The following is an 11,990-nucleotide window of genomic DNA, read 5'->3' on the forward strand; positions in this document are numbered from 1 at the left end:
GTAATCTAGCCTTGCGCTTGCTGAGAAGAGACAAAAAACTTCAGGATATTTTAAACGATTTTAAATCCTGAAGATCCTGAAGTTTTTTGTCTCTTGTCAGCACGCGCAAAGCTAGATTAAATAGAGACCTAGCTTTGTGCGTGCTGACAACCAATGTTGTAACAGAGTATATACAGAATAAGCTGTCGTTCGAGATAGGGAGTTGCCTATCCTATAGCGTGAAAACAAATTTCCGCACGCGCATTCTTTGTCCATGCTAAGCCTTTGACAGCGCCCCAGTAACCAGGCGTCGCTTTACCTCGAATCTATGACCTACGTCACTTCATGACAAGCTCCAGTTTGTAACCAGTGACAAACTTATGGAACAAATCTTATAAACTTATGTTTCTAGTATACCATCAAGTCCCGGGTTATTTTAATAGCTAAAATTGTTTTGGTTAATTAAAGAGTCTACACGTAAAAATAATTGTCCCTTTTCTTTAAAAAATTATATACAGGCTTTGACGTCCCAAAACACCTTTTAAAATAATTTTTTAATGGGACCCAACATGCAGGATGCTTTTCGAAAATTAATATTATTAGTCTTAATTGGAGGTGTATTTTTTGAAATCAAATTTATAAATTTTAAGGTGTAGTTGTGTTTTTATTATAAAAGTGTCTGGAAATTCATTATTTAGTGACATGTTATTAACTGCATGGTTTGTTTCGCAGATGCGGCAGATGTGTTTATTGTTTAAAATATTTAAATTGTTAGTGATGAGTGAGTGAGTGTTGTGGAAAGATGCATTAGATTCGGATAGATGAATTTTAAGAGGAAGTGCATTTAAAAATATATATTTAAATGGGATAGGGTTAGAAGCTAAAACAGGTATGCATACAGCTAATTGGAATCATTGTATACCCCTTTTCTCAAAGTAGCTAGGCGGATTTTGTTTTAAGAGCTAGACTAATCATAATATGTGACGAATATTACCTCGCGAATAGTCTATCTCCCTGCGCGTTGAACCTACCGTGCGCACCCGACCTCGCGTTACTACCAGCCAATGAAATCGCAGTTAGAGAGAAGTCCTAATTACGACGTGTTATGGACGGATAGTTCTCAAGCCAGGCCCACAAAACCCGCATAGAAATCAACATGGGATAGATGGGGTTGCAATGATTCCAATTAACTGTATGTATTCCAGGCCAACAGATGAGTTAGTCACGCTCTGAAAGTGTTTAACTTAATCGTTAGTCATAATTTGTATTTAATTATACTCCTGGTGAATATAAGATTTAAATATATATATACATGCGTCAAAACAAAGACGTGTCACGTGGCAGGAAGATGGTTTAAGCGGAAATAGGCTTAGTTCACGTAGGAAATGAACCCTAAAAAATTAAGTAAACTTAAAAATACATTCACATTCTTCTGTGGTTTTGTCTTAAAGTATTTTATCAATGATCCCCTTAGTTTACTATACTTTTTTTGGACCACCAAGAAGAATAAGAACATCTTTAAGTGGATATAGGCTTAGTTTATGTAGGAAGTGAACAATAAAAAGTTAAGTAAACTTGAAAATACATGCACATTCTTCTGTAGTTTTGTCTTAAAGTATTTTATCAATGATCCCCCTTAGTTTACAACTTTCTTGGTCTCTTGGACCCACCAAGTAGCCTATAACGTCTCTAAGCAAAGCCTTAATTCTTTTTCTTTCAAGCAAACTTTTTTTATTCACCAATATTTCTTTCCCTGCCTCTCAGTCTCAACTCAGGGCACGAGTGGTGGTGTCACGCATTATGTTTGCGTGACAAGATTTTGAAAGTTATTAGTTATTGCCACTTTTTTCCAGTAAAAGATTGGGCGAATGATGAAATTACTTTAATTAAAATAGCTAGTAAAACTCTACCCTACCGCAGGAACGAAGGGTCACGAGGGGTGGCCATCGGAATCTCTCAAAATTAGACCCTATATAGACCCGTTTTCGATTTATAAATGGTGTGACCTTTAAAGGGAAGATGAATGGACCCAACCCATATGAAATACCTGCATGGTTTTTTTTTTTTTTTTTTTAGAAATGTTAGGGGTCTAGAATATGACGTTCATAACATGCTACATAGCTAAGGGTTCAAATCCGTTCCAGCCTTGATGAACTCAATCAAACCACTTCTAATTAACCTTCCCCTAGTGTCTCTGACATCAGTGCCATGCCATCCAGGCCACCGTTTTCGAATTACGATTGCAGTGTTTTACGTTTGACCCCTTAAATTTAAATAAGAAACTGAAAAACAACGTTCGTTTATTCAAGAAGTGATATCTAGTTTATTAGGAAGAAGGTAAAAGATTCCTAAGTATTCGCGCGCCATAGTCCCAGTCCCCCTTTCAAAATACAAGGGGGAGGGGCGTATAAGGAGGTCGGGCTATTTCGCCTCTCCTCAGTCGGAAAATGCCTATTTTTCGTCATTCTCGTCGCGCTGACGTGAGTTTTCAAGAACCAATGAGATGCTGGTTGTAATTTAGAGGCGGGGATTAACTCCGTGCCTACGTTTGGACTGGAGATAAAGCTGGAAATGTGGCGAATTTATACCTTCTCCCTAGTAAACTAGATATCACTTCTTGGTTCAATTAAGGGTCATCCCTAAAACAGTCTAATCATAACTTGAAAACTGTGCACTACCCGGACGGAAAAATGTCATTATCATAGAAATAACATTTTCGACTCGAAATAACCCCAAAAACACCCCCATAACGTCTGACAGACTTTTCAGAAACACCCTGTTTGAGATTACCATGGTTTTATATTTAACTCCGACCACAGTAGTTTAATTAGCGTATAGTTAAGAGCTTTTACCACCTATAACAAGCATTATCTACTAATATTTCACCTTGCCTTTAAAAAAAAATCCCCACTTTTTACATACACGCCAATCTACCCAAGGCCCAAGGAGAAAAAAATGGCTTTTATAAAGAAGAAACTCCAATCCTTTAATTGACTATTGCCCCCTCCCCCCTCATTTCCGCCCCTATAAAATCGAGTGGGCTTCTAAGTGAATTTTCTCATTAGAGTCAAAAGGTCTCCGTTCGGTACTAGCTTGTCCTTGTTGGACCAGTTCCTGTGCAGCGCATGGGATAATTAATATTAATCCCTTTGCGGGTTTTAATCTCTAGCGATTGGCGATCGACCAACGTCTAATTGAGTCAAATTTCGTTTCCTTTAACTATTTTCCTGGCCAATAAGTGGAAAGAAATAACGGGAAACATTTTGGCACCCACATTAAAACTGCTTTGCGTCGTAAAATATTTCTTTTTCTCCTTCTCGATGTCTTAAAGGACCCATACACGATGCGATTTACGGTGCTAAACATATACAGGGTGTTTCTGATAAGTCTGCCACAGATTAAAGGGTGTGTTCTTTGGGTCAAACTGAGTGGAAAGTGTCCGAGGACATTCTGGGGTCTACAACATTAACGGCCAGGTGACAGGATGTAGTCCAGTCGGACACGTGGTGTTTAAAGACATGTCAGTCTTCAATAGAGAGCTTTCAAGTGGGATAGTAGTACGTCACACCCTCCCAAGTCTTACCGCTGTTCTGGTAGCCATATTGGGTTGTCTCAGCTTCATTCCTGCTTTAAACCCACCAATATGGCAGCGTAAATAATGTCACGAGACTCGGCCCCTCCTCCAACTGAAAGCTCTCTATAGTATTCAACCTAAGAACTTTATTGAACCTTTATCTAACAAAAGTGAACTTACTTTTAATTGGGTAGAATTGTGCGTACGCTGGTAAATTAAAGCTAATTACTTTCACATGTGTGGCTATTACCTTTTAGGCGCCAATCAATGTTTGGGAACCCATATCTCCGTAACTAAATGTTGTAGATCCCATGTTCTTTGACATGCACTTTCCACTCAGTTTGACCCTAAGAACATGTCACCCTTCAATTTATGGCAGACTTATCAGAAACATTTAATGCAACGGAATTTGATTACATTTGGGTGAAAGATAAAAATTAGATTCGACTTAATTTGACTAATTCTAATTATATGTTTATATTAATTGCATCCAAACTAATCATAGAGGAGAAGACTCAAGATTATAATCGTAAAATATGTGGCGGAAATTTTGAGAAACCGGGTCGTATGCTATTAAACGCATCATGTATGGGTCTCTTCTTTATTTATCTATTCTTGGGGGCCCTAAGAAAATTCACGAAGCTGGGGACAAGAGGTAAAATTAAAGCTGGGAGCAATAAAGTTTCTTTTTATATATATCCTCAAAACCAAAAGCTGTGTACGGATTGCCAAGAAAAAAAAAAGTCGGCGAAAGTCCTGCCTGCCCTGTAAAGAGAGGTCTTCTTTGTTTTCTCCAAAATTATTTTGCTAAAAAAGGTTAGCCCCCCGAGCTGTATCGTCCAAACGTTTTTAGCAAACTTTTGCGAGCAGCTTTTAACCATTCAAAAAAGTCAGAAAATTTCTGTTTTGGGGGCACATTGGGCTTACCAAAGAAGAACCTTGAGATTCTAGCTAGGGTCGTAAAATTTTAACGCCGTGGTAACAACACACCCCGTTTACTTCAGTAAAAAGTTCAGTAAACTGTAGCCTACAGTTCTCGTCCTTATCTATATAGCTAAGCGCGGTGAAGATCAGAGGGCACGGTTAATTGGAGCAGGGAAGCTTTATTGGGGTCCAGAGAGAAAAAATAGGCAGGACCCCTTGGTAGCATCATAAGTTCATAAGATATCTTCCATAAGTTTGTCACTGGTTACAAACTCGAGCTTGTCATGAATAGATTCTTATAAAGCGACGCCTGGTGAGGCTATGTCAATGGCTTAGTACAGACTAAATAGGAAGATGGACTGCAAAACTAACTCGCTTGTCGTTCTCGAACTAGCTCTCAGCAGAGATAAATTTAATTTTATAAGTAGGAATGGAGAACAGAGTAATGTGGCTCGCGTCTATGTCCCGGACCCCTTCGACGGGACGGGTGGGTATGAATGAAGAGGCGTGTCATAGCGACAGAGGTAAAAGGAATTACATATTTTTCACCGTCCCCGTCAGCAACGTCATCAAAACGTAGTTTAAATCAGCCAATAAGATAATTTAAACTTTTCGTTACATGGTGGAGGGAGGGGCTCTATACTGGGCTGAGTCGGACTGATGTAAATACTAACCGTTCGCCATTCCTACTTATAAAATTAAATCCATCCCTGCTCTCAGTAAGTCACTAGCATTAAAAAGTATAGGTAGTGTCATACTTATGGAACATATCTTATAAACTTATGGAAACATCATCCTTTTCATTTTGGCTTTGGGATGGTACGAAGCTTTTTTGGAAGTTGGAGTTCCTTTCGAACTTATGAACCGTTTCATGTCAATGTCACTGGAGACTGTTACCAAAGGCTCAAAGACCCTTCTGGTTCCATACTCATTGTCCCAAGTAACTTTGACCATGATGTTACTTTAGGGTCGTAAATCTGGCTTCAATTTTAACCCCGTTTTTAAAGGAGGGGGTGATTGTCGGGGGTTGTTGTAATGGCCATGCTTCTAGGCTGGTTTCTCGAATTCGGCTTTGGGAGTGAATCCTCATCATTCATTCTTTTTTTTTTCTTCTTCTTCTTTTTGTGTAGGCAATAGGCGAAAATAATAGGCTAAGAGAGCTAAGTACTTGCCATTGGGTATACCATACCCTAGATAGAGTGCTTTTAAAGAGGGGGAAACTGGTGGTCTTTGCTCTGCTTTATAATCCCCAAGAGTATCGTTTGGGTCCCGGATTCCTTTGAAAAGTTTGAGTTACTTTTATTTGGTATCTCTTTTTACTGGTTTAAATCCTGGAATATCTGGGACCTGACGAAGCGACTAATATATGTTTTTCTCGAAACTAACACTAGTTTTTCACTTAGTATATCGTGTATGGAGGATTATTATCTGAAAGGGGTTTTAAATGAAATATATCTTGACCCTCGTTTGGTGCAAACATTTGGAAATCTTTAAGTTCCAAGATAGACCAGATTTTGATGTAAATTGATAAGATAATTACTGTCCCCTATAAGAAAAGTAACGAAGTCAAGAAATTTAAATGAAAGCACATTGAAACAGGGTTCATACAACTCCACATAACCTGGAAATTGAATGTCCGGGAAATAATTTGTTCAGGGAAATTTTTGAGGCTCGACTAAGTTTGACCTGAAGGGGGGTGTTGCTTCAACTGAAAAGAACCAATCAAGTAGTTATTACACCCGCAGGTCTTGCACCTGGAAATATATGGAACAAAAAAAAACTGGAAATGTCAGGGAAATCTGTTTATCAAATGTTGTATGAACCCTCACTGATGAAAGCAAGCAAACGAACAAACGTTTAAATGAAACTGGAAATGAATCGTGTCGATATAGTTTTGATAAAGATTTTATTTAATCGAGACTGAAGCTTTGAAACATTTTATTATCATATCATGTACTTTCAAGTCTTGTACTTACAACTTCTTTTGTTCAAGTTCATCTTCTTTTGAAATTAAATTCTTGGGGTTAGAGAGAACGGTGCACACACACATTCAATTGTAGATGAAGATGAATAAAAGAATTGAGAGACCCTCGCGTTCATCGTGAACTACCGAATTCCGTGGTCAAAATGCAATTCATTTCAATATCCAGCCTCCAGCAGGAACTCTTTTCAAATGGAGAAAATTTTTTCTGGGACTACGTTCTCCCCTGCATGGTTGCTTTTGATGAAAAGAGAGGGTAGGGGAAAAGGGAATATCACATTTGTTAGGGTTATAGATTCCAAGACCACACGATATTAGGTTGTTTATAGTTGAATTCGTACTGTAGATCCTGTAGCCATGTCAATTTGTATTTTGTAAGAACATTTCGTGGTTTGTGCAGTGATGTATAGATGGAATAAATTTAGGTATAGACTACCCATGGATATTTTTCCCCAGACGTACAGGGTTCGTACGGTACCTGGATAAGTCGGGGATTTAAAGTATCTTCCTAAAACGTCAGGGATAGATCATGGATTTCGTTTGGTAGTTAAAACCATGCTTCGAGCAATGCTAAATATGGGACATGTGTGGTGAAGTTGACTCCTGTAAACACCTTATAATGTCAGGGGTATTGTCAAAATTTGGTCTGAGACCTGGATAAGTCAGGGATTTAAAGTTTCTTCCTAAAAACGTCAGGAATTTCGTTAGGTATATCAAACCATGCAAGTGTGGTAAAGTGGGCTCTGGTAAACACCTTAAAATGGTCAGGGTATTGGCAAAATTTGGTCAGGGATATTGGTGGAAAACTCGGGGATTTTCAATATAGAAATTTTGTCCGAACCCTGACATACTAGTTTTAAATTGAAGAGCACGCTGTGGAAAAGATAGACGTAAAAAATCCTTTTCATCTTGAAATTTTGCATCAGTATTGCGATGAAAAGCGCGGATGGGATATAAGCTAGCCTATACATAATGTAATGGACAATTGAAACTTTCGTTGAAGAAACCTCTGGGTCTTTTGATCTCTTCTTTTTAATTCGGGCTTCTCTTTGAATTTGGATTTTTGCTCCGAAAAAAAAAAAAAAATAGTTAAAAACAAACTTTTTACTTTTAATATCTTTTTTTAGATGAAGAATTTTAATCCCATTTGGGTTTTGAATTTTTTTTTTTTTTTTTCAGTGTAAGATATAATGAATATTTTAAAAGAAATATTAAGATATAGTATATAATTTTGGAGGTTATGAAGCCTTCTAAAATTTCGCTTAAATATAGGCTGTGCGATTTAAGGATGCTGCATTTATTAATTAACATTTTTGTGGGTTAATTAAAGTCCTAAAAGCAGGGAAATTAAATTATTCTTAACCTTATTTTTTAATAGATCTCGAAAAGACTCCAAGCAAAAGTGGAGCGTTATTTAAGTATACTCAACAAAAACCGTATGGCTGTAGAAAGTTTATATCAACATCATCTAAGCAATCCTTTAACTGATATTAATCAATGTTGCAAAATGGGTTCAGCTAATTTAAAGTGCGTTATTAACTAATTAGTCCACTTGTTTTGGATGGAATTAAACTAACTAGTTAGTACTGTTAGATATGATGACCATTTTGGAATCCCAATCTCCAAAGAATCAACCTGCGACACTGTTCCGCTTAATGTACCAAGTGATGCCTTTTTACCAGGAGCTAATTTATCCAAAGTCTTCAAACAAAACCTTCAAGATAGCCCTTCCGTTAAATGGCAGTATTTCATTTCTACCGCCGGTGTCCATTCCGAATTTCCGGCGTACAATTTGGAAACGGAACTGGGTTGCAAGTTGGAGACCGAAGCCAGGCATCGCAACATTTATTTTCGTACCGTCCAACCTTATGCAAAACACGTAGTAATTGTCATTGATCATGGTAATTCCATGAGTCAATTTCAACTCTCAACCGCCAAGACCATTGGCAAATACATTTTATCTAGTCTTTCGCATCATGATAAGGTATACCGCTTGAATAGCCAAACTATATCATGGGGTTTTTGGCTTAAATTAACGTTCTTGTTAACGTAATAGGTGGGATTAATCGGATTAGCGGCTGAAGCCCAGTTTCCACAGAGTGGTGGTTGTCACGCTAGGCAAATGGCTAGTGTAACGTATGAGACTAAATATCAGTTTAGTCGTTTTATTGATGGGTTACAAAAGTCTTCTGGTATGTTAGTTATTAAGCCGTAGTGTTTTCAGTTTAATTACAAATAGAATTTGAAAACTTCTAATGAACAGATGGAGTCAATCATCTGATGGGTTTCAAACGCGCTTTCGAAATGATTCATAATTCTCCCGATTTTGGTTCAAATTCTACAAACCCCAACGCTGAAGCTTTGATTGTTTATATCAGTCGTGGTTTATTGTCTTCCATCGCTGATGCCAAAGTGATAATGGAAAGTATTACGAGGGAAAACCACAAAACATCCAATAGGGTCATCATCAATACTTATACCATTTTGGAGGAAGGTAAACCGGTCACCTTTGAGAAAACCTTTCTTCAAGATGTCGCTGAACAAAACTACAAGCAATATCATATAAATGATATCCCAAATGAAAGAAGAGCAAAAGTATGTCGGGTACATTTTGTACATGGTCTAACGTGTGCTGGGATTAATTTTCAACTTTTTACATACAGCCTGGAGTCATGGTTGCTGTAAATTCCAGCGAAAACCTTGGTTCTATGATAGGAAACTTTTTATCAGTCCTATCACCAGGTACCCATCCTGGTGTTGTACATTATTCACTTCCTCATTGGGATACAATTGGAAAAGGTCGGCGTTCGACGTTCATTGGCTTCCTTCATTTTCAAGAAATGACTAATTGTATTTCCGAACGTTTAATTAGGTCTTGTTGTAAGCGTCACGCGTGCAGTTTATTTTGGGGAACTGTTATTGGGTGTCGTGGGAGTGGACATACCCGTGGCTGATTTGGCAGATGGGGTGACTTACTATGGTCAACTACCTCATTCGTACGCGTTCTTAATGGAAGAAACTGGCGTGGCCATCATGCACCCTTCATTTCCACGGCCTGCCTACACCAGCGGACAACCTATGCATACGGATATTTGGCATTTGGAACAGCGAGGAGATACTAGGCGCATTAAACGGGACATTGTGAAACAGAACTATGGCGAAGAAAAAGTACAAACGAATAGTTCGAACACTCCTCTTTGGAGGTATGGGTTTGATACTGAGTCTGATGAGTCTTTGTCGCTTCAATACAATTGGCACAAGGTAATTAACCACGCTGGTTTTTGAAGATTTTATTAGATAAGTACTTATAACCCGAGTATTGGTGGCGTATTCGTTTACAGGTTGATGGAACCCCTTACACAGTTTGCATCGTTACTTCAAAGCAAAAGGATCATAAAAGAGGTAAACTTGGTAAGGGAAGTCCAAGACCAGCCATCTTCACCTACCATCGTTTGGACCTAATTCCCCCTGCCACGCAAGTCAAACTCTGCAAGCATTTGAAGCAACTTTCAACGACCGACGTCAGTACCGTATTTCTTTCTGCCGCAACGTTTGAAACGCCCTTTGATTACCTGTTGAAGGAAGAAACTCCGGAAATGGCTGATAGGCTGTTGTCCTATTTGCACGATCTAACTGGGACAATTACAAACCCGGGACTAAAGGTAAATATTCTAGTTTTATTATTTGTTTTCAAGAAGTTGGTTGAAATGTCATCGCTTACTCGAACGCATTTAATCAGGAATCGGTAAGAAGGGATGTGTTAATGGTCGCAATCATCACTGACCATTGGAAAAAGAAGATGGACAATGAGTTTGCAAAGTACATTGTTAGAAAGTATATTGCAACTCAGGGTGGTGTATTTTTGACGTATCCTGGAACTGTAATCGACAAGACGTACGACCCAACAAAGAGGGAATGGTTCACAAGGGCTTTGGAGTTTCCAGGAAGAGTTATCATCTCAGCGCCTTATTTGGACGTTGGCGGTGCAGGATACATTGTTACTGTTTCCTCAGTAATTTTGGAGGGAAAGTAAGTTCACTTACAGTTTCTTCCGAAGATGATGAAACCTAAAGTTACTAATTTCCGAACTAGGTATGCGTCGATGCATAGCACTAGCGACCCTATCGTTGCTGTAATGGGAATGGACTTAACTCTTGGTTACTTCTACAAAGTAGTAACTGAGGTTATTTCCATTTGTCAAGAGGATCGCATTGCGTGTTTCCTCTTGGACGATAGGGGATATTTGATATCCCATCCCACTTTTATCGAACCAAACTCCAATTCCGCCGAACAGCAACACATAACTCACAAGGAACCTTTAGTGGCCGGAGATATTTTGAACCACAAATATTTCGCTGAAAAGAAACTATGCAACAGTTTTAGTGATAGAACAATTCAAAGGTTCTATCAATTCAACACTAGCTCCCCTTTTTTGACTAATTTGGTGCAAGGGGAGTCTTGCGCTAAATACACTATGACCCCGGTACCTGGAACGAATATCTTTGTTGGCATTGTTAATCAAACGTGCGACGTCATTACAACATTTTGTCCTTGTAGTACCGTAAGTTTGTAACTTGAACTTCATTTCAAATGCAATCCGAGTGTTGCAAATAAAACCGTGTATTTAATCCGTTTAGACCGATCGATTATGTTTAAATTGTCATCGAATGGAACAAACTGAGTGTGAATGTCCATGCGAGTGTCCGTTAGAAATGAATCTATGTACTGGTCAACTTATGGACGAAAATGACAAGTAAGATTTTATCTTTTTTTAATTTGATCTCGTGATGTTTATAGTAAGTAGTTCAGAATCATTACCATTGACGGTTCTTAACCAACTCTTATAGCAATCCTAGCTGTCCTCGTTTTCCGGAAGAACCACATGCTCCCGTTATCGGCGTGAATGTCATGGATAACTTGGATCTATGTTTCGAAAGCAAATGCTTTACAAGAAAAAACAAAAAGTCAGTGTTCTTTTCCCGAAACCATTTCACAAGGTATTTGTTATTAAATCCAATAACAATAACAATTTTTGTTAAATAGCGACTGCTTTGGGGTACTTGGTTGTGAATGGTGTCAACTCGAAGCGGATGGATTTACTAGTCTGAAGAAGGAATTTTGCACCGAACAACGGAAATGTTTCGGAGGCGTATTGGGTGGACGAACACCGTACGCTGATGAAATCATTGGTAATTAATTATTCTTTTGTATTAAACTTATTTATTTGTTGTAAAGAAACGGGAGATTAATGTCCTTAAATAATAAGTTCGTTATTTAGGTCTGCCAGCCGAGGATTACCTATCTTCGCTTAACAGTACTCCTGTTGGCCCAGTGGCGGGTGGAATCATTAGTTGTTTTCTCGTATTCGCCTTTGCCGTGTACTGCTATCGTTCTCATATAAATCGCGGTGGTTCAACTGAGTATATCACATCCCCTCCTGATGGTAATATGCACATGTCTCAAATGGACAATGAAGTTGTTGATCAGGACAACAATGAAGATCGCGTTTATAGAGGTTTGTTGGTTGGTTTC

The 11,990-nt window shown here is 38.4% G+C and overlaps 1 protein-coding gene across 2 annotated transcripts in view; it reads left to right on the forward strand.

Moving 5' to 3' along the window:
- Window positions 1-11,990, forward strand: part of LOC149610276 (VWFA and cache domain-containing protein 1) — a 38,993-nt gene that overhangs the window by 24,557 nt on the left and 2,446 nt on the right. The window contains exons 3-15 of one of the 2 annotated variants that reach the window (XM_089859660.1): window positions 7,837-7,985; window positions 8,052-8,442; window positions 8,515-8,650; window positions 8,722-9,053; window positions 9,122-9,257; window positions 9,331-9,719; window positions 9,800-10,120; window positions 10,198-10,487; window positions 10,551-11,019; window positions 11,096-11,211; window positions 11,306-11,422; window positions 11,502-11,647; window positions 11,725-11,973. In XM_089859660.1, coding sequence (XP_089715786.1) covers window positions 7,837-7,985; window positions 8,052-8,442; window positions 8,515-8,650; window positions 8,722-9,053; window positions 9,122-9,257; window positions 9,331-9,719; window positions 9,800-10,120; window positions 10,198-10,487; window positions 10,551-11,019; window positions 11,096-11,211; window positions 11,306-11,422; window positions 11,502-11,647; window positions 11,725-11,973 — 3,241 coding nt within the window. The remainder of the gene's footprint in view (window positions 1-7,836; window positions 7,986-8,051; window positions 8,443-8,514; window positions 8,651-8,721; window positions 9,054-9,121; window positions 9,258-9,330; window positions 9,720-9,799; window positions 10,121-10,197; window positions 10,488-10,550; window positions 11,020-11,095; window positions 11,212-11,305; window positions 11,423-11,501; window positions 11,648-11,724; window positions 11,974-11,990) is intronic. The other variant, XM_089859661.1, reaches the window with a different exon arrangement.

Source organism: Phalangium opilio, unplaced genomic scaffold (genome assembly GCF_054372755.1).
Source record: "Phalangium opilio isolate 3A_F unplaced genomic scaffold, DU_Popi_V2 ptg000329l_1, whole genome shotgun sequence".
In the NCBI taxonomy this organism is placed as follows: Eukaryota; Metazoa; Arthropoda; class Arachnida; order Opiliones; family Phalangiidae; genus Phalangium; species Phalangium opilio.